Source organism: Dromiciops gliroides, chromosome 4, assembly GCF_019393635.1.
Source record: "Dromiciops gliroides isolate mDroGli1 chromosome 4, mDroGli1.pri, whole genome shotgun sequence".
NCBI classification, from domain to species: domain Eukaryota; kingdom Metazoa; phylum Chordata; class Mammalia; order Microbiotheria; family Microbiotheriidae; genus Dromiciops; species Dromiciops gliroides.
Window position 1 is genome coordinate 245685162 of NC_057864.1, and position 22835 is coordinate 245707996.

General features: G+C 50.7%; 2 protein-coding genes across 2 annotated transcripts in view; both read right to left on the reverse strand.

The window, feature by feature from the left end:
- The window catches only part of TEAD3 (TEA domain transcription factor 3), a 34653-nt gene extending 26508 nt beyond the window's left edge, over positions 1-8145 (reverse strand). Inside the window, exons 1-3 of the mRNA XM_044003387.1 lie at positions 7897-8145; positions 7554-7708; positions 7059-7275 (exon numbers count right to left, since the gene is read on the reverse strand). Coding sequence (XP_043859322.1) covers positions 7059-7275; positions 7554-7708; positions 7897-8145 — 621 coding nt within the window. The remainder of the gene's footprint in view (positions 1-7058; positions 7276-7553; positions 7709-7896) is intronic.
- Positions 8146-9068: 923 nt separating this feature from the next.
- Positions 9069-20763, reverse strand: TULP1 (TUB like protein 1). The gene is made up of 14 exons (XM_043963221.1): positions 20666-20763; positions 20416-20467; positions 19741-19870; positions 19425-19571; positions 17824-17964; positions 16070-16189; positions 15677-15793; positions 15245-15345; positions 13761-13931; positions 13373-13485; positions 12456-12564; positions 12160-12258; positions 11027-11198; positions 9069-9202 (listed from the first exon to the last, which is right to left on the reverse strand). The coding sequence occupies exons 1-14, from the start codon at positions 20710-20712 to the stop codon at positions 9069-9071; spliced, it is 1653 nt and encodes a 550-aa protein (XP_043819156.1). The 5' UTR covers positions 20713-20763.
- Between the last annotated feature and the right edge of the window lie 2072 nt (positions 20764-22835).

Consider the following 22835-nt stretch of genomic DNA (forward strand, 5'->3'; position numbering starts at 1 on the left):
TTAGGACAGGTGAGAAGATAAGGGGCCTCTTGTCTGCCCACTCCCCTTGGGGCCTGATGCACCAGAAGAACTGGCTGGACTGCTCCCTGTAGCTGGGGCTAGGCCTCTGGATGCCCGGGGCTCTCTACCCCCCACACCCTTCACAGCCCCTAGCCCATCTAGGATCCTATCTTCAGCCTTGCTCTGCAGAGTGCAGAATCTCCCAGGGGCCCAAAGCCCTCGGGGAGAGGCCTCCATTGTGTTCTCTGGCTTCAGGAAGTTGCTGGCCCGTGAGAAGAAGGGTGAACTCTGGAGAAGTAGCCCCCTGGGCACCACCCCCTGCCCAATTGCTTTTCTGAGTTGTGAGAGGGCTCCTCACCCAAGCCTAGTTTGAGGTTCTAGCTTTGGTCCACAGTAGATCCCACCTTAGGGGAGTGAGTGCAGGGAGTGGAGCAGTGTGGGATGCAGAAAGAGGCAGAAAGAGGTAAGGAACCACTGCATATTTCAGTTGGTGGAAAAATTAAGGATCAGTCAGTAGATGTTGCTTATATCCATAGGAAGAAGTAGAGGCCTCATCTTGGGCAAGAGCACCACCCCCAACTGGTTGGCTAAGAGGCCTGGGATAGGGAGAGGAGAGGGAGATGCACACACTCTCAGGACTTTGGGGCCTTCCCCACCCCCCATCCCATTACCCACTGCCAGCTGCTCTACTGCCTTTCCTTCCCGTCCCCTTCCCCCCGCCCCCACCCCACCCCCACCCCCACTTGAGGGCCAGCTGTTCCCCAGCTGCCAGGCAGCTCCCTCCCCAGACGCGGACACACTACAGCCTTGGGCTGGGGGGCCCACCTGGCTCCCCCTTGAGCTGAAGTCCCTCAGAGAGATTCAGCCTAAGCAACCACACTCCCAACTAGTGGGGAGTAAGGGGCTGCAGCCCTTGAGAAGGGTCGGGCCTTCTACAAGAGGAAGCAATTTGAAGAGACTGGCTAGGCAGGCTAGTGGTGGTGGCAGCAGGGGAGTGGGGAAGGGAGGGAGGGATAAAGGGGGCTCCTCCCCTTCTCCCCCCCCTCCTCTTCCTAATGTGCTTCCAATTTGGGCTGGGCAGCCTCACTCTCTCCGCATGCACATAGGGACATGGGCACAGGGGCATGGGGGCTGGGAGCTGTTAAAGAGGATTCTCTGGGAGCAAAAGAATGGGGTTCTCCCAGCAGGTCTGGGACAGGGACAGGGGGAAAACTAGGGGGCCCAGAGAGAGATATGCCGGGGTCTGTACACGGCAGCCTTTGAATGCCAGAGCGATGGAACCAAGAAGTGCCCAGGAGCAAGGAGCAGGGTAGGGACTGGGGTTCTGGGGGTGTGGCAGAAGGAGGGAAAAGGGTTGGAGCACATGACCTGTAACATTCTGGTCAGCCCTACCACTCTGCATCCATGAGGTGGGGGCCCCTGTGTGCCCAGCCCCCAGAGCCCAGCTCTGCCCCAGCCCCCTACTTTTACTGTCTTTTTTCTACTTTTACAGCTTTATCAGAACTTCCCAGTTCCCAGCTGATTGTCCTGTGTAGCCCCTGGCCTCGATCCTGAGAGAAGCCGGTGACTGGGGTGGGGGACAAAGGGACAGCTAGATAACACACCTGGGAATCTCACACGTAAACCTGGTCTGCAGATGTCACAGCGACTTCAGGTTCACACTCGAGTTCCCCAACGTGAGCTTTCTCACAGGCTTTACTCCAGTCACATAGACTAGAATTAGTGAATTCCCTTTCCATCCCCCAACAGGCAGTCCTCAAAGTCACAGTGATGTCCAAACACCAGAAGTGTATCATCTACACAAGTCAAAGGGTCTTCAATCTCTCCGTGCATCTCTCTTCCTACATCTTCACTCGATCTCTTCTCTATTCCCAGCCACCCTTTTCTCTGTCAACTCTCTCCTCTCCTCTTTCTGTGTGTCTTTTCTCTGTCTCTTTTTCCTCTTCCCTCCCCACTGTCTGTGTCTCCTTCTGTGTATGTCTCCCCTCTTTGTGCATGCTTCTCTTTTGTGTCTGTCCCTCCCATCTTTTCTCTCTCTCTCCCCTCGCCTCCTGCCCCTGCATGGTTGGAGTCGCTTACATAACTTCTCAGCCTTATAACATGTTTGATGTCAAGCACACCCTCAGTCTCCTTCCATCAGTTTGTTACTATAGTATCTCTCCTTCACAATCCTTCACACACAAACAAATGTGGCCACAGCATGTCACTGGGAATCTCCAACTGTAAAGTCATACAGTCACTCACTGTCTCACGTAAGGTCCCATGAAATCTCTTGACGCTTGATGTTACAGTTTCGCACATGGACACAACCTCACACAGTTACACTGCCGCCCATGGGTTTACACATAGTCTTTCTCTCTGCCTCTGTCTTTGTCTCAGTCTCTCTCACAGATAAAGCCAGCCATGGTCACATATTAGCTCAGAAACAGTCACCGCACAGTGCCACGAATACATAACATTCTCAGTCACTCCACAAGATCCCTCTTCTCTCACAACGTATTACATATAATTTCTCTCACACATAGGTACAAAGTTACATTATCTCCTTCTCCCTCCCTCTCTCTCTCTCTCTCTCTCTCTCTCTCTCTCTCACCAGTTCCTCTATCACTTCCTGTCTTTTCCGGCCTGGCAGGGAGTGCAGGAAGCAATCAGTGCTGCAGGAAACCTCAGGGGCCGGGGCCATTGGGATGAGGGGGTGGGAGACCCTCCCATCTCCCTACTACTAGCCCAGAATGAGGAAGGGGGCTACAACCCAAAGCACCTGCCCCTTGCTGTCTGTGGGACATACAGAGCTTCCTTCCACTCACTCGAGTTCCCCCTGAGTTTCATCTAAAGGGGCTGCAGCCACTTCCAGAGGAGAGCATGCAAGCAGCTGGACAGCAACATGAGTTTGCTGGAGAGGGACAGAGAGCTGGGGGCAAGGGAGACTAGACTATAGTGAGACCTGCTGGCCTCCAAAGAGCACTGGTCAGAGAACCTCATAGGATTCTAGACCCATCATTGGAGGCACCTCTTTTAGGGCCCCTCTCCCATTTCACAGGTGAGGAAAGTGAGCTTCAGAGAGATTAAGTGACTTGCACCTAGGGCCACACAGCTAAAAAATGGCATCAGGGGCAGCTAGGTGGTGCAGTGGATAAAGCACTGGCCTTGGATTCAGGAGGACCTGAGTTCAAATCCGGCCTCAGACACTTGACACTTAACTAGCTGCGTGACCTTGGGCAAGTCACAACCCTCATTGCCCTATCAAAAAAAAAAACATGGTGTCAGGCTGGGGTTTTAAACCTGGGGCTTCTTGCCTCTAGGTTGATAGTATCCCCGACATTATGGTGCCTCTCAATTCCACGAGCACTGAGAGTAGGTGTGGAGAGGGTGGGTTTCAGAATCTTGAACATTAAGGCCAGACACATTCCATTAATTTCAACTTCTGAGTTTAGGTGAGAAGCTCTCGCAAAGCTTCTCTACATCCATTTTCAGCCCAAAGCATTTGTAAAGCAACCTTAGGATCTACTTTACCTTTCCCATTCTCTTCCTCAGTGGTTCCCAGGACTGATTCTGCTTTGGCTCCGGATCCCTCCTCCACCCATGTCATCCCCCTAGCTCAGGATCCTACCAACCTCCTCTTCTAAAGCTCATCCTTGCTTCCTCCCTGAAGGAGGTGAGGGCCTGCTCAGAAGCACCTTCATTTAGAGTACCAATCTGATACACTCAATCTCTCAACTTTTACCTTTCCCTCGGGTCTCAGCAAAAGTACCCAATAGTTGTGAAGTATGTGTTCAATGTGCCTGTGTGGAAGCTGAAGGGATGATCCAAGGGTCTGAGCCTGCCTCTGGCCATCTTGGCCTGGCCAATTGTATGGACAACAACATCGTTGTCGTCGTCATCATCATCATAAATAATAATGATACAATAGCAGTAGCTATAATTTATATTGCACTTTTAACATCTGCAAAGCACTTTACAAATTTTATCCTCCTGGAAGGCAAGAACTATAATTATCCCCATTTTAGAGATGAGGAAATGGAGGCAGACAGATGTTAAGTGACTTGCCCAGAGCCACAGCAAGTGGCCGCTAGCAAGTATCTGAAGTCAAGTTTGAATTCGAGTCTTCTGGACTTCAGGTCCAGTGTGCTTAAAGACTCCATCATTTAACTGCCTTTATTCCTGAAGCCTTGGAAATAAGCTCAAGAGAATGAAAGCTTTTTGAGGGCAGGAACAATTTCTGGTTTTGTTTTCATATTCCCAGGGTCCAGCATAGAGCTTTGCACACAGTAGGTGCTTAACCAATATCTGTGGATGTGACCTAAGTGTAGAGAGAGTAAATGCTCCAAAGGGAGTTGCTTTGAGATAGCATCCCTCCACTCTTTCCCTGATTCATTCTCAACCCTCATAGAGTTTCTTTATCCTTCTGTGTGTCCTGTAGCCCCTACCCAGCACTCAGCTGTCCCCAGCTGTCTGGGATTTCCTCAGCTCCCCTCGGGTTACTCCTTGGGACTTAAGTTACTCTTTGTTCCCCCTCTTATTTCTTGCCCCATCTTTCTCTGATCACATCACTCCCTACTCTCTCTGCAGGACCCCCAGCGGGTCCCAAGGGCCTGTGAGGAAGGCCAGAGGAGATGGAGGCTACAACTAAGACTTTAGGGCAACAGAGTCATGGAGTGAAAGAGCTGGGAGGCCTTAGAGATTAGCCCAGACTTCTTTTATGGATAAGGGAACTGAGGTCCAGTGATGGTTAATGCCTTGCCCAAAGATACAAGTTACTGGTGGAGCTGGGACAAGAATACACTGGGCCTGGACTCCCATTCCGGTTTCCCACAAAATCACAAGGACAACCTCCCTTCGGTACCTTCAAAAGCACCCAACTGGGTAGATGCCTCCCTTGTACTTTGACTTTCTCACCGGGCTTGGATCTGGTACTTCAGAGCCTTCTGACTACCTGGGTTTTGTCTGATCCTCTCTGCCTATTCTCCTCAACTTTCTAAGGGGGTCCATGAGACCCCTGAAATGCCTGTCTAACTCCACAGCTGTTTGGCTGCTCTTCACTTACTCAGCCTAAATGTGTTCATTAGCATTAATTATCCTTCCCTCTCAGAGGATGGGGGGTGGGGGTGAGAAGAGAAAAGCCTGACTGAGTCGGAGGTTTCAACCGGCTTTAAGGGGCCCTCCCTGGTCTGTATGCCCTGTGTCGGTGGGGGCAGTTTGGTCCCTGGCAGAAAGGAAGAGCAGAGACCTATGGCCACCCACTGCCCACCAGAGAAGGAACAAAGGCTGGGTGGATGGCTATTCAAAAGACATTGATCTTCCTCCTACCTATCCTCTACTTTCATTGTGGGGGATGGGGAGGGGGGGAGGAAAGGGAGCTTCTCAATTCCTTCCAAGGGAAGGAGCCCACAAGGTCCACCAAGACTTTGATCCTCTTGGGATGAGATGTCATGAAGTGGATGCCCCTGATATCTTAGCAGAACACCCTGTCTTGTTCAGAGTAAGCCAGAGACTAGGCCAGAACCCAGGCACTCCTACTTTTAGCTAGGCATTGGGTCATAGGTCCCTGGCCTGTGGTGTCCCCCAGCACACACAAGTCCCAGCTTAGAGTGGAGGAGGAGCAAATGTGTAGAGCAGATCTGGGCCACAGGAGACAGGCACACAAAGCTACCTCAGCCAGCCCCTCAGAGTGCTGTTGTGCACCCCCATCCCTACCACCCCCTACTCTCCAAGGCTGCAAGCCCAGGCCTGACCTGGCTCTGCTTCTACCAGAAAGTGGAGAGAAGAGAAACACACAGACTTCATGAAGTGTGGCTAACACCCCTCCAAAATGCACTCCCATGCTCCCAGCTTCCTGCCCCCCACCCTAAGCTTCTAAATCCCACCCCCTCCCCATCTACTTCTCCTGGAAACCCCAGAGGGTCTGCCATGGGAGCTAGTATAAGAAGATCTCTCCTGCCAACCTACCCCCTCTTTTCTTTCCTACACACACACACACACATCCATGTATAGGACAGCTCCTCTTCCCCCATACTTCCCAGCCCAGCCAGGGGGAGGGGGGGTATGACAGACAATGGAGAGGGGGTACAAAGGCACATCATTTCCCCCCACTCCAATAAGGCACATGGAGACACTGAGGGAGTTGTGAAAGGGAGGACTCTCTACATAGAGAGGGAGGGGGAATCTCAGGCCCACCACACTCTCCCCCCCCCATGTCCTGCACTGGGTGGCAGGGGAGCATACACCCCACTCTGTAGTTCAAATAACTGTGTGTGTGTCCATACAGAGACAGAGAAAAGTAGGGATCCTGTGGGAACTTACTAACAGTTTTAGTCTCACTCCCCAGAGCAGAGTTCTACCTAGGACTTCTCTCTCCAACACAATACTCCTGGAGCACACGATCACCCCTCATTCTCAATGGGGCTGAGCTCTCCTACCCTCTTGGTTGTGGCTACCCCGGCCTTGGCCCAGCAGAAGGCCGGAGGGCCTGGGGTTGGAGGCCTTGTGTGGGGCTGGGCCCGGGCTCACCGACTGCGGCTCCTTAGTCCCAGGAGTCCAAAGGGCGACAGGGCCCGGAGGACCCAGGGCTCAAGCCTGGGCCCTGGAGCTTTGGCTACGGGCAGGGGGGACGGCCCAGAGTTGGCTCACTGGGGACACGGAGAAAAGGCGCCAGTCTGGGGAGAGGGGCTCCCTGATCCACCTCCCCTATAGTGGTCAGGCCCGGCTCTCTCCAAGCACACCCACGTAACAACGTGCAGACACTGACCCTAGCACAGAAAGACCCCGCAGACTTCAGCCGCCAGCCAGGGCCGCCAAACAACACGCTCTCGGCTCCCCCCCTCCAACTTCCAGAGGTGCCTTGGCCGCTGGAAGGGGGGAAGAATGGGTAACAACTGGGAGGCGGGGCTTCCCGGAGAGGGACCCCCCCCCCTTTCCCTATAAACTTCCAACCAACACTGCTGGAGTTCAGGCTCGGACAATGGGGAGACTTCTTCCCCAGACCCCGTTCCCCAAACCGGCGGCCTCTTTCCCAACCTTTCCCCTCCCTGGGCCTCTTTCCCAGCCTGGTCCCTGCTTACCTGGTCCGAGCTCCGGGGAGGGGGGCTCCGGTCGGGGGCCCCGCTTTGGCGGGCCAAGGGGTCTGGGAGGGTTGGGGGGAGTCTGGGACAAGACAGATGGGGAAGGGGGGCCCGGGGGGCCGTGGGGAGGGGGTTGGCAGGAATGTGCGGAATGAGCCGGGCTGGAGCGGGAGGCGCCGGGCGCGGAGGAGGGAGCGATCGGGGCGGAAAGTTTGTGCTGAGAAGACCGAGCGGGGGGGGCGGGAGCAGTGGAGAAGGAGGGTGGGGGGCGGAGGAGAAGGGGGCGGGGCGGAGAAAGGCGAGGAAGGGGCGGGCAGTGAGTAGGACCCACCCCCGTCGGGGGGGGCCGGGCAGCTGCCCCTTCCCCCTCTTCCCTACCCTGGTTCCCAGCTCGAACCTCTTCTCCCAAATCCTCCCGCATATCCCCTCCCAACCACTCCTTTCAAGGACCCCTCCAGGAGCCTTCATTTCCGTCTGTGGTGCCGGGGTAAATACCCCTTCATCTGCTTTCTGCCCCGCTCTCGCCAGCGCCCCCTCCAGGCTTTGGGACTCAAGTTGGGGGCGTGGCCTCTAGCTTGGGGCGTGGCCTCTTGATTAGAGGGCGTGGTCTCTGAGCCAGAGTCCATCCAGCACGGAGAGGCGGGGGCTGGCTAGGACGCATCACAAGCCGAGATTCAAAGGGAGGGACCTGTGATCCTCAGGGTTTCCAGTAGCTCTCCCATTCCTAACACCCCGAACTAAGGGTCTTCGGTGGTTGGATCCATTTGACGGCAAAGTCAAGTGCCTTCTGCCCTCTTCCACAAAACAGGCTGTATCACCTGCCAGAGCTGGGGCCCACTCTGTTCTCCCTCCCCCGGAAGCTTGGGAGACCCCTGCCTCCAGCCTCCGATCCTGGGACCCGGCAGTTCAGGTCCCGCGCCCTCCGCCCCGCCCTGGCGGCTACTCCAGCCTCGCCCCGGGCCCGGTTTGTCTGGTTCTCCCCGAGTGTCTGGTTTCTCGAATTTCCCATTTCCCACTCCCCCCCCCCCCCCGGCTCTTCCAATGCCCCCTCCAGCACTGTTTCCTCTTCTTTCTCCGCGCCTTCCATAGCTCCCGTAAGTGGGAGACACTAAGCAACTCCACGGAGAGGGTTGCGTGGGTATGTTTTAAAAGACTTCCCTTGATGTTCGGGGGAGGGGGGGGGCATGAGGCTAGAGCCTCATGGGTTGGGAGGGATGGGGTTAATTTAGCCCGCAGAGCTTCCTGCGGGTCCGGTGTTGCTCCCTTAGGATCCCACAGTGAGGTCGGGTCCTCATTCTCAGCTCCCCCTTCTTATACTGCTCTCACTCCCCCCTCCCCCCAACAACTCTCTTTCCGTTCGCAGTCCCCCCCAACCCCCACTCCCCTGCACCCTTACTCAGTGAGTGCCGCCAGGAAAAATCGCTTTATTGAGATGCATATCCCCTGCAAGTCGGCCTCCTTAGCCTTGCCCCAGGGAGCCCCAGTGCAGAGCCCCAGTGCAGCTCGAGGTAGGGGGGAGGAGGAGAAAAAGGGGAGGGTGGTTTAAAAATATACAACCCCAAACTGCTCCCGGACAGGAAGTAACTGGAGGGGAGGATGGGAGGGGGGCACGCTAGGGAGAGGGAGAGCACCACATCCAGATGTGCAGCGCCAGATGTTCCTCATCTCCTCCCAGCTGTCTAAGTTCCTCCCCTTGTCTCAGCCAAGAGCTGGCAGCATGGGGGGAGGGAGAGTCTGGGGACGTGGTCCTCAAGGGATTGGGGGCAGTGGTTTTGGAATCATTAAGGATCATTAAGGGAGCAGAACCCACATCAGGGCTCCTGGAGAAGAGGGCTCACTTTCTCTGACGCTCCCTTCTGCAAGGACCATTAAAAGAGGTTGGGAGTCTGGGGGGGGGGGTCCAGTTTACAGTAAAAGAATTCCTGGATGAGGGAACCTCAAAATCACAGTCCCTGTTGGGGTCCTCTTCCAAAGGGTACAGAGTCTTGGGCAGTGGGGGTAAGGTAGAAGTCACTCGCAGGCCAGTTTCCCATCAAAACTGGAGAGGGCTATGGCAAAGCCTTGCAGGGCACAAAGTGGGTATCGGTAGTCCAGAGTGAAGGCATCCTCCGAAACCCGGCCAAACTGCATCACTATATAGTCAGCTAGAGAGAGACAGAAGGTGTGGGTTGGGGTGCAGTTCCTGGCACTGTTACTTCTAGGGGGTCTCTCCTTAACCCTTCTCCCACCCCCTGCTCCTTTGCTTGAGAAAGACACAATAAATCGATTCATCGAGGCTTCACCTATTAGGGGACAGGGCTGTCTCTGATCTGTCCTCTCCATCCTCGGGTCCAGGACCATCCCCACCCCCACCCCCCCCAGTCCCAAGGGAAGTTATTCCAGTAGCAGCCTGGCCCTCCCAACCCATTCACTGAAGGCTCCTTTCTGTCACTGACCCCCATCCCCAGAGCCTCATCCTTGTGCCTGCCCCTCCCCAATCCCAGCCTAAGTACTCTCAACTCAACTACACACTTTTTCACTTCAGTCCCACTTCCCCCACCCCCAACCGGTCCACAACAAATATCTTTTAGCTCCGTCCTGTTTTCCCTATCCTAGGCCTCCAGCCCCCACTCTTAAAATATCCTCATCTGTCCTGTGCCCCCATGCCTCATCCCATAGGCCAAGTACCCCCTCCCATCCACCCCCAGCATCCAGGGGGACAGGAAGCTGCTAAAAATACCCCCAACCACAGCAGACCCTGCTGTAGCTGAAACCTGATCTACTCAGCAGCTTCCCAAGGCCTTCAGACAGGTGACAGTGGGGACTTCTCAATGGGGGCTGGGGAGAGGGAGCTAGGCTTTGTATTTGGCAGGCATCAGGAACCTGAAGCTCTTCCCAAAAATATGCCTATGAGCCCACTACACATTCTTATCCCTGTAGGAAGAGCCCCGCCCCCCATGCCCCAGGCCTGTATAGATAGATAGTACTCTGCAGTATTTTTATTGCTTTAAATTCCCCTTTCCCAACTAGACTGTAAGCTTTTTGAGGGCAGGGGTGGAGTCCTCCACTTGATTCATTCATTGAACAAAGTTATTTATTACGAAATCACTGTCTATTGTATGACCTGCTATGTTGGGCAGGTTAGGAGGAACTCGAAAAATACCTTTTTCACAGATGCATGAAAGGGTGGCCTTTCACAGAGAAAGTTGCAGGGGACAGTGTGGAGTCTCGGGAAAAAGGTGGACAGGCAGAGTTCATAGATCTGGAAGGAACCTTAGAGATAATCTAGTCTATACCCCTCATTTTATTTTATTTTATTTTGAGGGGCAGGAGGGTTAAGTGACTTGCCCAGGGTCACACAGCTAGTAAGTGTCAAGTGTCTGAGGCTGGATTTGAACTCAGGTCCTCCTGAATCCAGGGCCAGTGCTTCATCTACTATACCCCTCATTTTAAAGATGGAAAAACCTCAGGCCCAAAGAGGTTGTGATTTACCCAAGGTCACACAGGTTCTAAGTGTTAGAGCCAGGATTGAACCTAAACTCAGAACTCTTTCCATGACACACAGAATGGTTTTGGTGTTTATCTAGATGTTGGGGGGCGATAGGTGGCACAGTAGATAGAGCACTGGGCTTGGGAGCAGGAAAACTCAACTTCATGAGTTCAAATCCAGCCTCAGAAACTTACTAACAGTGTGACCCTGGGCAAGTCATTTGACCCTGTTTGCCTCAGTTTCCCTATCTGCAAAATGAGCTGCAGAAGAAAATGCAAAATTGCTCCAGTATCTCTGCCCAAAAAGCCTCCAGATTGGGTCATGAAGAGTCAGACTTCCAAAAAAAAAAAAAAATCAGCCATCCCTTAACTGATGATCATCCCCTTAGTTTTCAGTGTGTGTATGGAGGGAGGTCTGGGAGCGTGGGAGGTGAGGAGGAAGGGAAGAGAAGGGTTAGGGTTAGTCTGGTTGAAAGCCCCCTTATCCCTTAAGTGCTCACGGTCATCTAAATGTATAATCTGGAAGTTCTTGACCGAGGCCTGGGTGACGCGTCCTTGGAAATTGAGGGTGTAGGAGCCACTCTCTTCATTCCAGACTGGCGTCTTGTTGTGTAGCTCTATAAGATTCTCCATTGTCTTGTTCTGCCACCGCACCAGAAGACCATCACTAGCCTGGAAGCAATGAGATGTTTGGGGGGGGGGCATCAGAAGCAGAGGGTATTAGGTACTGGGGCTAATCATTAAAGGCTACCTAGGGGGGTGTGGGAGGAAGACACAGGGAAAGGAGACCGATGACATCGGATTTAGAGCTAGAAAGGGCTTTAGAAATTATCTAGTGATTCTAGTCCTCATTTTGTGGATAGGGAAACTGAGGCCCAGAAAGGGGAAGTGATTTGTGCCAAGGTCACACTGGGAGTAAGTGGAAGCATCGGGATTTGAACCCAGGTTCTTTGGATTCCACAGTCACGGTTTCTTCTACTATACTGCACTGCCTTTTTTTTTTTTTTTTTGGTTCCATTTCTTGAAAGGCTCCTGAGCCTGCTTGTATGTTGGTTTGGATGAGTCTAGAAAGACAAATACCTAGTGTCCTTGTGAGAAATGTTACCTCTAGTGAGTGCATTTGTGTATGTTCTGTGTGACTATGTGTGTGGAAATGGCAAAACACTTTCCCTTTGGGGGGGTCTCAATGTCCCTGTGTTCTCATAAATGTTCTTGTTTGTGTGTGTGTGTGTGGGGGGCTTTGTCAGCACTAGGCTACCAATGACTGAACAGTGAAAAACTCAATCTAATTTGTTATTTTGCATCATGTAAACAACTGGGCAGGCTGCTTCGCACATTATAGACTCTGGAATACCTGTTGATTTTATTGTGAATTAGTTTGTAAACAACACCCCAAACTTGTGGTTGTTTTATTAAATTCTGCTCCCAGACCACCCTCCAACCAGGTAAAAATATGAATTTGGGAGTTCATGTGATCACCTGAGGTTGTGTGGAGGATCAGAGGGGTTAAAAATACTGGGTCAGGGGCAGAGGGCAGCCCTCCCCTCCCTCAGGGTCATCAGTAGGGCAGGAATAGCTAGGACAGGGAGCAGGGGTCAGGGTAAGACTCATAGGGTAGAGATAGATAGCTCACATTTCGGGGCCGGATTGGGATCCTCTCATTCTCTGAGCTCATCCCTGGGATGACGACTGTCATTCGACGGGGCCCCCGGAAGCCCAGAACGTTTGTCTCCTGGGTTGGAGATTCCAGTCAGTCTAAGCCCCTGAGTGGGCCTGAGATGGGAAACAGGGGCTGTGGAGTCCTTGGGAGGAATAGGGAGCTAGGGCTGGGATGGTGGCTATAGGGAACCCCGGGATGGGGGGGTTGAGGGGAGCTGAAGGCTGGAAGCCAAATAGGTTGAGGGCCTAAAAAAGTAGCACAATCCTCACATAGATAACAGCTGCCAACTCTTGCCGATAGGTGCCCACATCTGCACCTCCGTGATGGGGATTCTTTCCATTGTCAAACACAGTGAATCGGGACCCTATAAGGTTAGACCTACAAGCAGGAAGCAAAGCTTGAGATGGGGTAGGGGAATCTGAGTAGTGCTAAAGGGGTGTGTGTGTGTGTGTGTGTGTGTGTGTGTGTGTGTGTGTGTACACATGGAGGGCCAAGTCCAAGGAGTAGGTTGGAGGACTGGAAGGTGAGGGGGTGTAGGGGGTATGTTGTGGTCCATATTTCCCTCCCCTCTATTGTTCCTTCTCACCATTACCTAGTACCACCAAATGGTCCCTAGACCTGAGAGCAGGAGAAGGGGTCCCACTTTCTAGTTAACTGAGGGAAGGACACACCCCTCCCCTCCCCAGATCTAGTTAACTGAGAGGAGTATCAGACTACAAAGCTGGACTAATTGCATGGAGGACCAAGGGAGAATATGGGCTATATAAACTGTAGAGCTCAATACAGACGTTGCTGATTAGAGAATATAAAAGGCTCCTTGGCCCCTCTGCCTCAAGCCTCCTCTTTCTCTCTCATGGTTTTGGGAAGAGGATATGTGAGTTCCTTTAAAGGCCTGTCCAAGGGGCCCAGCCTGCTCCTCCCTGTTTCTGACCCTTGCCTAAGTCACCTTCCCCACCCTTTGCCCTGCCCAGCCAGGTTACCCAACTGCTCAGGACTCACAGAATAGAATAATAAAGCTACAAAGGACCTTGGAAATCATCCAGTCCAACCTGTCCTTTTATAGATTAAGGGAAGTGACTTGCCCAAGGTCATACATCTAGTCAGAACCAGAACTAGAGACCAAGTCTTCTGACTTCCAAGTCCAGCACTCTTCCATTATACCACACTGCCCCCTATGTACACACACCTGAGCTTGCCAATGAAATCTTCCCCTGCCCGGGACAGGTTGGTGGGGTCCACAGAGATGAGATAATTGGCCGTCTTGCTCCTTTTCCTTTTGCGGCCAGCTAGGAGGAAAACCTGGGATAGGAAAGGGGGTTGTTTGGAGGAGAGAGAGAAAAGGGGTCTGTGTGGGGAGGAGGTTAGGAATCTGGAAAGGAGCAGACAAGGAATAGGAGAAGGGGAAGAGAGGGTGTCTCAACCCCTCACCTGTAGTGCCTGACATGTAGGGTTTCTCATGCCCATCTTTGACCTACCTGGCCCAACTCATTGCTTCCTCCGTCACCTCCCAAACTCTCCTCTCCCCGACTACCCCAGCCTCTACCTTCCCTTCCTTTCCTGCCCCTACTCCCCACCTTCTTGTCACTGTCCAGGTGCAGGTAGTAGGAGGGATACAATCCCCGGTCCATCCCCTTCTTGTCACGGGTTACCCGGCACCGCACAGTCCTGCCCTGTGGGGCTGGGCGCAGCACAAACTCCTTGGGATCATCCACTTCGATGGGGGGCGATGGGGGCCTCTCTTCCTTCTTGTTGGGGGAAGGGCAACAGGCATATCAGGGGACCCCAATTCATTTAAGATTCTGTCTCGGGATTTCCAATTCCCCAGGTGCTCCCTACCCTAAATTTCCTGCCCACAGCTCTTGGGGGGGGTGTCTTGACTGGAGGAACCAGCTATGCTGGGTCTGAGTCTCCCTTCAAGCACATCCCCTCTTCCTGGGCCTCCATGAGAAATGAAAAAAATTTTCCCCTAATTCCTACCTCTTAGAAGCTTTGCGCTAGGAACCAAACAATGAATTTTAAGTTTTCCTTTAAAAAAATAATTCCCCCAAATCTTTGTTATATATGCATGAGAACATATGTAAATGTGTGTGTAAGAACATGTGTAACTATGTATATTATTGAATGTCTGCACATGCAAATGTGTATGTGCAAAAATGAATACATCAGCATATGGATGTATGGGTGTATATACATTTCTCTGGAAAAATTCTGGAAATGACTTTCAAGTGATTATCCTACAGGTCCATTTTACATCTCTTTGAATTTTCAGACCAAAACACAGTTTCCTGCTTAGCCACCATTTAGTACATATGCCGTCTCCTCCTATTAGAGACTCAGCTACTTGAGGGCAGGGATCATCTCTCTTCTGTGTTTGTATCCTTAGCACAGCACTTGGCACTAGTAAGGGATCAGGGCTGGACTTGTGGCTTCATTGGTACGGGGAAGTTCTAAGTGAGAAAACTTCCCTTAACAATGCAGGTTGGCACCTTCTCTGCAACTGAGAGGGTTATCTAGGGCACTGAGAGGTTATGAATAGTCACCCAGGGTCACCCAGACAGTAAAGGGCATGTGGGACCTGAACCCAGGCTTTCTTGGTTCTGAGACTGGCCCTCTATTCACTGTGCTAGGCTGCCTCTCATATACAGTAAGCACTTAATAAATGTTTCTCCTTTTATTCTGTGTATATGTATGCCTATGTGTATGTACAGCACATGTATTCATCTGTGTGAACATGCTTCTGTATCTGAGCATGAATGTGCCTGAGTGTGAATGTGTCCTAGTATGAAAAATATTTGTGTGTGGGTGTGAGTGGGGGTACTTTGGCTCTCAGAGGGCAGGTCTGGAAGACCAGGTGGCACCAGCTACTGGGCTGCTCTGTCCTACTTTTGGTTATGTTCTGCTCTGAAACAGGAAAGACCCTGTCCCCATCCAAAGGATCCCAAGCTTCTTAAAAGCTACCTGAAAATCCACTGCCCCCAAACTCCCCTAAAATTCTATCCCTGCCCCAGACACTGTGCCCTCTGAGGAGACCTTTAATCCAGCCCCACAAGGATCCTACCTTTGGGACTTTCCCTTTCCCCTTCCCTTTTCCCTTTCGGTTGCTGTTCTTGGTTGTTGCTTCTTCCTCCTCACTTTCAGCTTCTGGGACTTTGGCAGAGGCTGGGGATTAGATAGAAGGTGATGAAGTTCTCCCTGGGTGCCCCATCCCCACCCCAAGGTAGTGGAGTCCACCTGTTGAATTACTTGGGGAAGAATTGAGGGAGCCAATTCTGATTCCTTCAGGACATTCCGGAGTTCAGACCTAATTAGGCTCTTGGGGAAACCATAGATGTCATTCTCTCTTCCCCCCACTCCCTCACCAGGACTTGACTCTTCTGCCTCTCACCCCAGATATAGCTGGCCCACTATTTTGTTACTCTAAGTCTTACTGGAGTGGAGCAATATGGAAGTAATGAGGAAAACTTGGATGGGAGTGTGGGGTGGTCCTCACCTTTCTTCTTCAATGGTTTTTCTGTAGGGCCACCTCCTCCAACCTGGAACATGGACACTGGCATCTTTGTGTTTCCAGTAGGTGTCCCAGTGGAGTTCCTTTCACCCTCACCAGATGCTGGGATTGGAGAGGGGGAAATAATAAAAATGGCATTTGCATAAATTTCTTTCTTTCTTTGTTTTTGTTTTTTTGTGAGGCAATTGGGGTTAAGTGACTTGCCCAGGGTCACACAGCTAGTAAGTGTCAGGTGACTGAGGTCGGATTTGAACTCACGTCCTCCTAACTCCAGGGCTGGTGCTCTATCTACTGCGCCACCTAGCTGCCCCAGACACATAAATTTCTACTCCCGCTCCAGTATTCTGACTTTAAGGGTAAGAGGTGGGCAGGTTTTACCTTTCTTCTTGCCCTTTCTTATCTTGGGCTCCTCCCCAGCTGAACCCCCTGATGCTGTTGCCGCCTCCTTCTTCTTATTTCGGACAGCTTTCCGGGGGACAGTGGGGCTTGCTGGATCTTCTGGGGATTGTGGGTAGGAGAGAAAAAAGAGAATAAGGACTTCTTGCGTCACCGTAGCCTGTCATTCCTGAGGCCCTTTCCTCTAAACCCCTCAAGGTCAGGGATCATACCCATCATGATAAAGTGCTCTGCTAAGGATACAAATACAAGAGACACTATTCCTGCCCTCAAAGCGCTTACACCCTAATAGGAGGAGAAAATTTAGGGAATAATGTTTTGGTATGGAAATTCAAAGGGCTATAGAATAGAGGCATAGGGTTAACAAACTAAGTCAGAGGACCTATGTTCAGTCCTAGTCTGATGCTTACTACCTGTGTGACTTTGAACAAACAACTTAACCTCATCTGTAAAATGAGACAATTGGACTATTTGACCTCTGAGGTCCCTCCCACCTCTCTTGTATTTGCTACAAGGCTTGCCACTGTACTGGATACTCAAATAATATTCATTAGGTATCTATTCTGAGCAACTTACTGTGCTGGACACTGCAGAAGTGGGCAAATGCTCGATAGATATTTGCCATGATTAATAATAGTTCATGTTTTTATAGTACTTTTAAGTTTGCAAAATGAATGAGGTATTCACTACCATTCTGTTAGAAAGGTGGTATGATTATGTTGTTATGTCCATTTAAAAGATGAGGAAACTGAGCTTTAGAAAGTTAAATGACTCCCTCAAAGTCAGCTGATACTCACTAAAGCCTGGATTCAAGACTATGTCTTTTGACTTTCAAGTCCAACACACTTTGCATTATACTATACTACGTGGATAGAGCTTGGAATCAGGAAGACCTGAGTTCAAATCTGACCTCAACACTTACTAGTTGTGTGACTGGGCAAGTCACACATTTCCTTTAGGCTCAGTTCCTCATTTGTAAAATGGAGACACACTAGAAAAGGAAATGGCAAATCACTCCATAGTTTGTGGCCAAAAAACTCCCTATGGATAAGTCCATAGGGTCATGAAGAGTCAGACTCGACTGAACAACTGAACAACTCCTTAGTCCTAACCATATACTCAACCTTCAAATCCTAATTCACCTTCTCTAAATATACCTACTGCAAAGGACCAAAGGATCAGAGGCTTAGAACTGGAAGGGGCCTTTGAGATTATCTAGAGGTCCAACTGTTTCTCTTTATAGTTGAGGAAATCGGGAGCCATCAATGTTGTGACTTGCCCAAAGTTACTCCAAGTAGGATGTGGCAGAGTCAGGATTTGAACCCAAGTCCTGTGTCTCCAAATTAAAACCTGTGATTTGAACTCCTTACCATTATTGGTCTCTTACTAGGTACTGACTTCTACCTGTCTAAGTTTTTGTTTATTTTGTTTTGACCAGACTTTTCCCAGGTTGGTATAGGAAGTTCCAGATGACCTATTTGTATTTTAAGTTAACTTTTAAAAATGTGCATACACCTTGTCTCCCCAACTAGACGGTGCCACACACCTCTCTGGATCTTCACATCACTACCTGTACAATTTTACTGATAGTATTTGTTCAGTATTCATTGATGGATTGACTTGGCTGAATTTTTCTCTGTTTTTGATCCCTTGTTTTTATTCCTTCCATCCTTCAGTCTCTCTCTAACTTTTCTCTCCATTCTTCCCTCATCCTAAATTTTCCCCCACCTTCTTACCTTGGGGCTGGCTCCCCTTTCCCTTCGTGTCTCCATCTGTTTTCCCTTTGAGGACTTTCTTTGAAGGTTTTAAAAGAGAGATTTTCTCTTTCTTTTTCTCTTCTTCCTCCTCTTCTTCTTCATCCTCTTCGTCTTCCTCTTCTTCAGGGGACGGACACAACCTCATGTGGATTGTTGCTTCCCTAACCAAACTGTTCTGGGGGAAATGGGACCCAGGATCCTACAGAATGGGCCCCCAGTGGAAAGGGTCTGGGGAAAGGGAGTTGGAAGAGAACCAAAACCCTGGGACTTGGTGAGGGACTGGGGTAGAGGGCCCAGAAAGGAGGTTATAGTGTTTCTCATTACCTTTCTGGTAGTTCTCAGAGCCCAACCTGAGGCCAGGGACAGGAGTGTTTCAGTTTGTCCACACTTATGTGACTCTAGCTGTGTCTTGGGGGAAGGGACTTTCCAAGGGAAGTATCCTTTTATTACTTTATGTCTGTCTCTTGATTTCTAATGTTCTTTTTAGTTCTAAAATGCTATACTTGTCCTCTTCTCCCTCTGTAGGTCTCTGTGCTTGCCTGTCTTTCCTTGTCTCTATTTGCTGTTTCTCTGTACCTTTTCTGTCTTTCTCTTCTCTCTCACTTCTCCATCTTTCTATTTGCTTTTTCTTTTTTCTTTCTTTTCTTTTCTTTTTTTTTTTTTTGATATCTCTTTCCTCCCCCTCCTGTCTGGCCGTCACCTTTCATCTTTTTTGTCTCTATCCTTCCTCTTCTCTATACAACTCTTTCCTTCCTTGATTCTTTGTCTCTCTCCATCCATCTCAATCTTTTCTCTTCTTCTGTACCATTTTATTTTCCTCCCTGTGCCCTCCTTTTGTTTCTTTTCTCTCTTTCCTTTGTCATCTCTCTCGTCTCTCTCTCTCTGAGTTTTTCTCCCCACCTGTATTTCCATCTCTTTGTCTTTTTCCGTGCCCCTCTTTTTCACTGTTTTTTTTTGTTTGTTTGTTTTTGTTGTTGTTCGTTTGTTTTGTTTTTGCGAGGCAATGAGGATTAAGTGACTTGCCCAGGGTCACATAGCTAATAAGTGTCAACTGTCTGAGACCGGATTTGAACTCAGGTCCTCCTGAATCCAGGGCCGGTGCTTTATCCACTGTGCCACCTAGCTGCCCTTGTGCCTCTCTTTTTCCCCTTTCCCCCTTCTCATCTCTATCTCTGTCTCCCCAATCTCTATTTCTGTCTGTTTCTACCTGTCTCTTCCCTCTATCTCCCCCTCCTTCTTCCCCTCCTTCTCCCCCTCTTCTTCCTCCTCCTCCTCCTCCTCTTCTTCCTCCTTCTCTTCTTCTCTCTGTCTCTTTGTGTCTGTCTTTCTGTTTCTCTCCGTGTTTCTGTCTCCGTCTCCATGTCCTCTACCCATCTCTGTCTCTCCTCATATCTCTCTGCCCCATGTCTCTCTGTCTTTCCTTTCTGCTACTCCTAGGTCTCTCGGTCAGCTTTCTTTTCTAACGTCGAAGTCCCTCAGTCTCTCCCTCATCGGTTGAGATGTCTCAGCCCGACTTTTCTCTTCCCGTGCCCCCAGCTACCTCCTTCCATCATCCTCAGGGGTTTCATTCAGTCTCTCACCCTCCTGCACGTTTGGGGCCCGGGCTACGAGGAAAGTCTCCCCAGGGTTTGGCTTCTTCCGCTCGGGGTCACGGATGAACTTGGCGTAGGGGTTCTGTCCAGTGGGGGTCGTGAGCAGCTCATCCCGCCGCCTCCCCTTCCTCCCCGCTGGGCAGAGACAAATCTGTCAAGGACGGCGACCCAGGCGTCCGGGGGACACTCCCCCCTCCCATCCCAATCCTGGGGGCAGTGATAGAGAGGCAGGGTAGGGGGCGCTCCCCTTGTCCTTTCACGGGGTCCGCCCCACCCCACACCTGGATCCCGGCTCTCCCCTCACCCTGCGGTGGCGCCCCCCGCTCGTCCCCACGCCCTGCGGCCGCGCTTCTCCGGGGTTTGGCTTCGGCGGGGCTGGGGCACTCCTGGGGCTCAGGCCGCTTCTTCCTCGGCTTCTGCCCTGCGGCGAGACGCTGCGGGACGGGGGTGGGGTGCAGGGTGGGGGGGCGGTCAAGGAGTGGGGTAGGGAGGTGGTACTGACGGACGGGAGGGGCTGCCTTCCGGGGAGCCAGGGAAGCGGTAAGGCCCGAAGGGGCCCGGAGGGGGTCAGGCTACCGAGGCTAATCGGTTTTAGTTGCGGCTAGAAATAACCACGGATTATTGGGGAGGGGCGGTGCAAGGAAAGAAGGAGTGGATACCCTGCAGTTGGGGGCTACAGTGACCCCGGGAAGGAAGGGCCCAGGCATACATGCACACCTCCCTCGTACCCCAAAGCCCACCCCCCTGATGTCCCCCACACTCCCAGATGCAGCCATCCATTAGACACTCCCCAGTCCTCCCCAAACCCTCTCAGCGCCCCCAGACATCACCACCCCACGGACTAACACCTCACCCCCCTGACCCCTGAGACCCACCCTCGGAGACACACACACTAGTGGGGCATAAGCTGACTGTGTGAGCGTACTTGTTTCCATCTGTTCTCAACAGGATAGGGGGAGGTTAGCGGGGTTAGCTATACCTGTTTGGGGCGTGTCTGGAGTTCAGGGCTCCCGGATTCCTCCTCCAGCTCACTAGGGTTTGAAGGAGGAGAGTCAGTGTCCAAGCCCTCCAAGCCCCTCTCCTCCAGCCCCCCTCTTGCCCCCTACAGCTCCGAGTCAGGATCCTCCTCCCCTTCAGAATTCTAGGCGCAGGAATTGGAGAGTCCTGGTACTCCCAGAGCCCGAAGCTCAGGCGAGGTGAGGGTGAATATGGTAGAGGGTGCCACTGACCTTTCAGAGGCCCAGACTTCTCGGAGGGTATTGTCCTCCAGAGGCATGTTGGGGACCCGGCTCCCCTTCCCGGTTTTGCCTTTTCTGGTTTCCAGGGCTGCGTGTGGAGACTACTGCTTGCTTGGCTAATCTCCACAGCTCATCCCCTGTGACTTTGGGGCTCAGGACAGCTGGAGGTGTGTTGGAGGATGGGGGAGGGAAGGAAAAGGAGCGGAGTTAGACAGACATTGTGTGATTCAGGGAAGAATTGGAAGTAACACCTGGGGGGGTGGGGTGGTGGCTGTCAGGACTGGGCTATGCCCTAAGGGTCAACATGGAGATGGGTGCTATTTCCTCTCCACTCCTTTGCTCATGGTCTTCTCTTCCCTTAAGGCTGCGACCTGTCACATTGCCTGGTCTGAATTTCACAGAAGGATGCTTAAATTCATCTTGAAAGCTACTGGATTTGGCATTAGAAGACCTGTGTTCAAATCCCATTTCTGCTATTTACTCTGTGACCTTGGACAAACTATATCAACTGTAAAGGAAGAAGACTGGAACTAGATGCCTGTAAGTTGTCTTATTGCTCTGAATCTATGATTCCATCATCTAGCAATCAGGATAGAGAGAGAATAGTCCTCTACTTAGGTGGCACAGTAGATAGAATATTGGAGTCAGAAAGACCTGAGTTCAAATTCTGACCCAGACACTTGCTTAGTTCCTTACTTCACCTGTGTGACACTGGTTAGATCACTTAATCTGTCTCAGCCTCAGTTTCCTCATATGCAAAATAGGGATAATAATAACACCCATTTCAAAGAACAAGGTAACCTGTGATAGGTGTCACATATGGACATAAAGAACAACAGAGCCAGGTTTAGAATTCATGTATCCTGAGTCTAATGCTCTAAACATCCACATAATGTTGGATGGGTCAAGTCACTACTCTTGGTCTCGTTTTCTTCATATCTCGAATAAATGACTTAAATTAGACAATCTCCAACGTGCTTCTACAAACTTCAAGGACAGAATTTGAAGTCAGGTCCAACATTTTATCCACTGTGCCATCTACTTAGAGCACTGATTGCTGCCTATCCTAATCCCTATATCCTAAGATAATAGATTTAGATCTGAAAGGGACATTACAGATTGCCTTTGTTTTTGCACCTGTCATCTCCCCTGCTGAATTGTATCGATGGGCCAGTCACCTAGTGTTTTCTAGGTGCTTACTCTATGTTAGGCACTCTGCTAAGTGCTGGGGATACAAACAAAGGGCAAAGACGTGGGCCCTGCTTACAGTTGAAAGGAGAGACAACATGTAAATGACTGTTTACTTGCAATATCTGCAGAGTAGACTGAAGATCATCTCAGAGGAGAAGGCAATAGAAGCTGGGGAGGACCAAGAAAGGGTTTCTGCAGAAGGTTGTATTTGAGGTAAGTCTTTCCAGAAGCCAAGGAAAAAAAACCGAGATAGATGTGAGGAGAGAGAACATTCCAGAGATGGGGAAAGATACAGACATCGGAGACGGAGTGTCATGTATGTGGGGACAAGTCCATGTCATAGATGCTCAATAAATATTTATTCAAAAATGAAAATTGTCGAATGACCAAATATTACACGAGTTGATAATTATTTCTTATAATGTTCATAAAGAATCTGAAATAAAGACTTTCATTCCACTAATGCCAGGAGAGAAATTCATGTCGACCAAGAAATAACTAATCCTGCTGTCCAGTGTGATAGAAAATAGAATAACACTGGTGACTTCTCTATTGAATCTCTTGTGGAAAACATCAAAAACACACTCCTTGAGGGGAAGGGATACATTTTCCTTCAGGTTTTAGAAAGAGATTTAATTTTTCTCTTTCTGTAGTTAATGGGGCTAAATGACTTGCCCAGGGTCACACAGTTAATAAGTGTCCGAGGCTGGATTTGAACTCAGGTCCTTTTGACTCTGGGGCCAGTGCTCTATTCACTGTGTCATCTGGCTTCTCCAAGGAGATTTAATTTAATTATTTAATTTATTTGCTTTGATTAAATTATATTCCCCCTATTATTTGAACATGCTTATGTTCATCGATAATGCACTGGCATATGGGAACACAAAATTACATCAATAGAGAATGATGGGAAGGGGAGAGGGACTTATTAGAAGGTATGGTTCTTTTCATACTTTGTATCTGTGATTCA

What these genes read in the sequence shown, in the direction of transcription:
- TULP1 (XM_043963221.1), bottom strand. Translation starts at nt 20,712, where the DNA reads ATGCCTCTGGAGGACAATACCCTCCGAGAAGTCTGGGCCTCTGAAAG. An exon ending in GAAGTCTGGGCCTCTGAAAG is followed by an intron (nt 20,468 to 20,665) that starts GTCAGTGGCACC and finishes TTCAAACCCTAG; the next exon opens with TGAGCTGGAGGAGGAATCCG. An exon ending in GGAAAGGGAAAGTCCCAAAG is followed by an intron (nt 13,932 to 15,244) that starts GTAGGATCCTTG and finishes TCCCCCAACAAG; the next exon opens with AAGGAAGAGAGGCCCCCATC.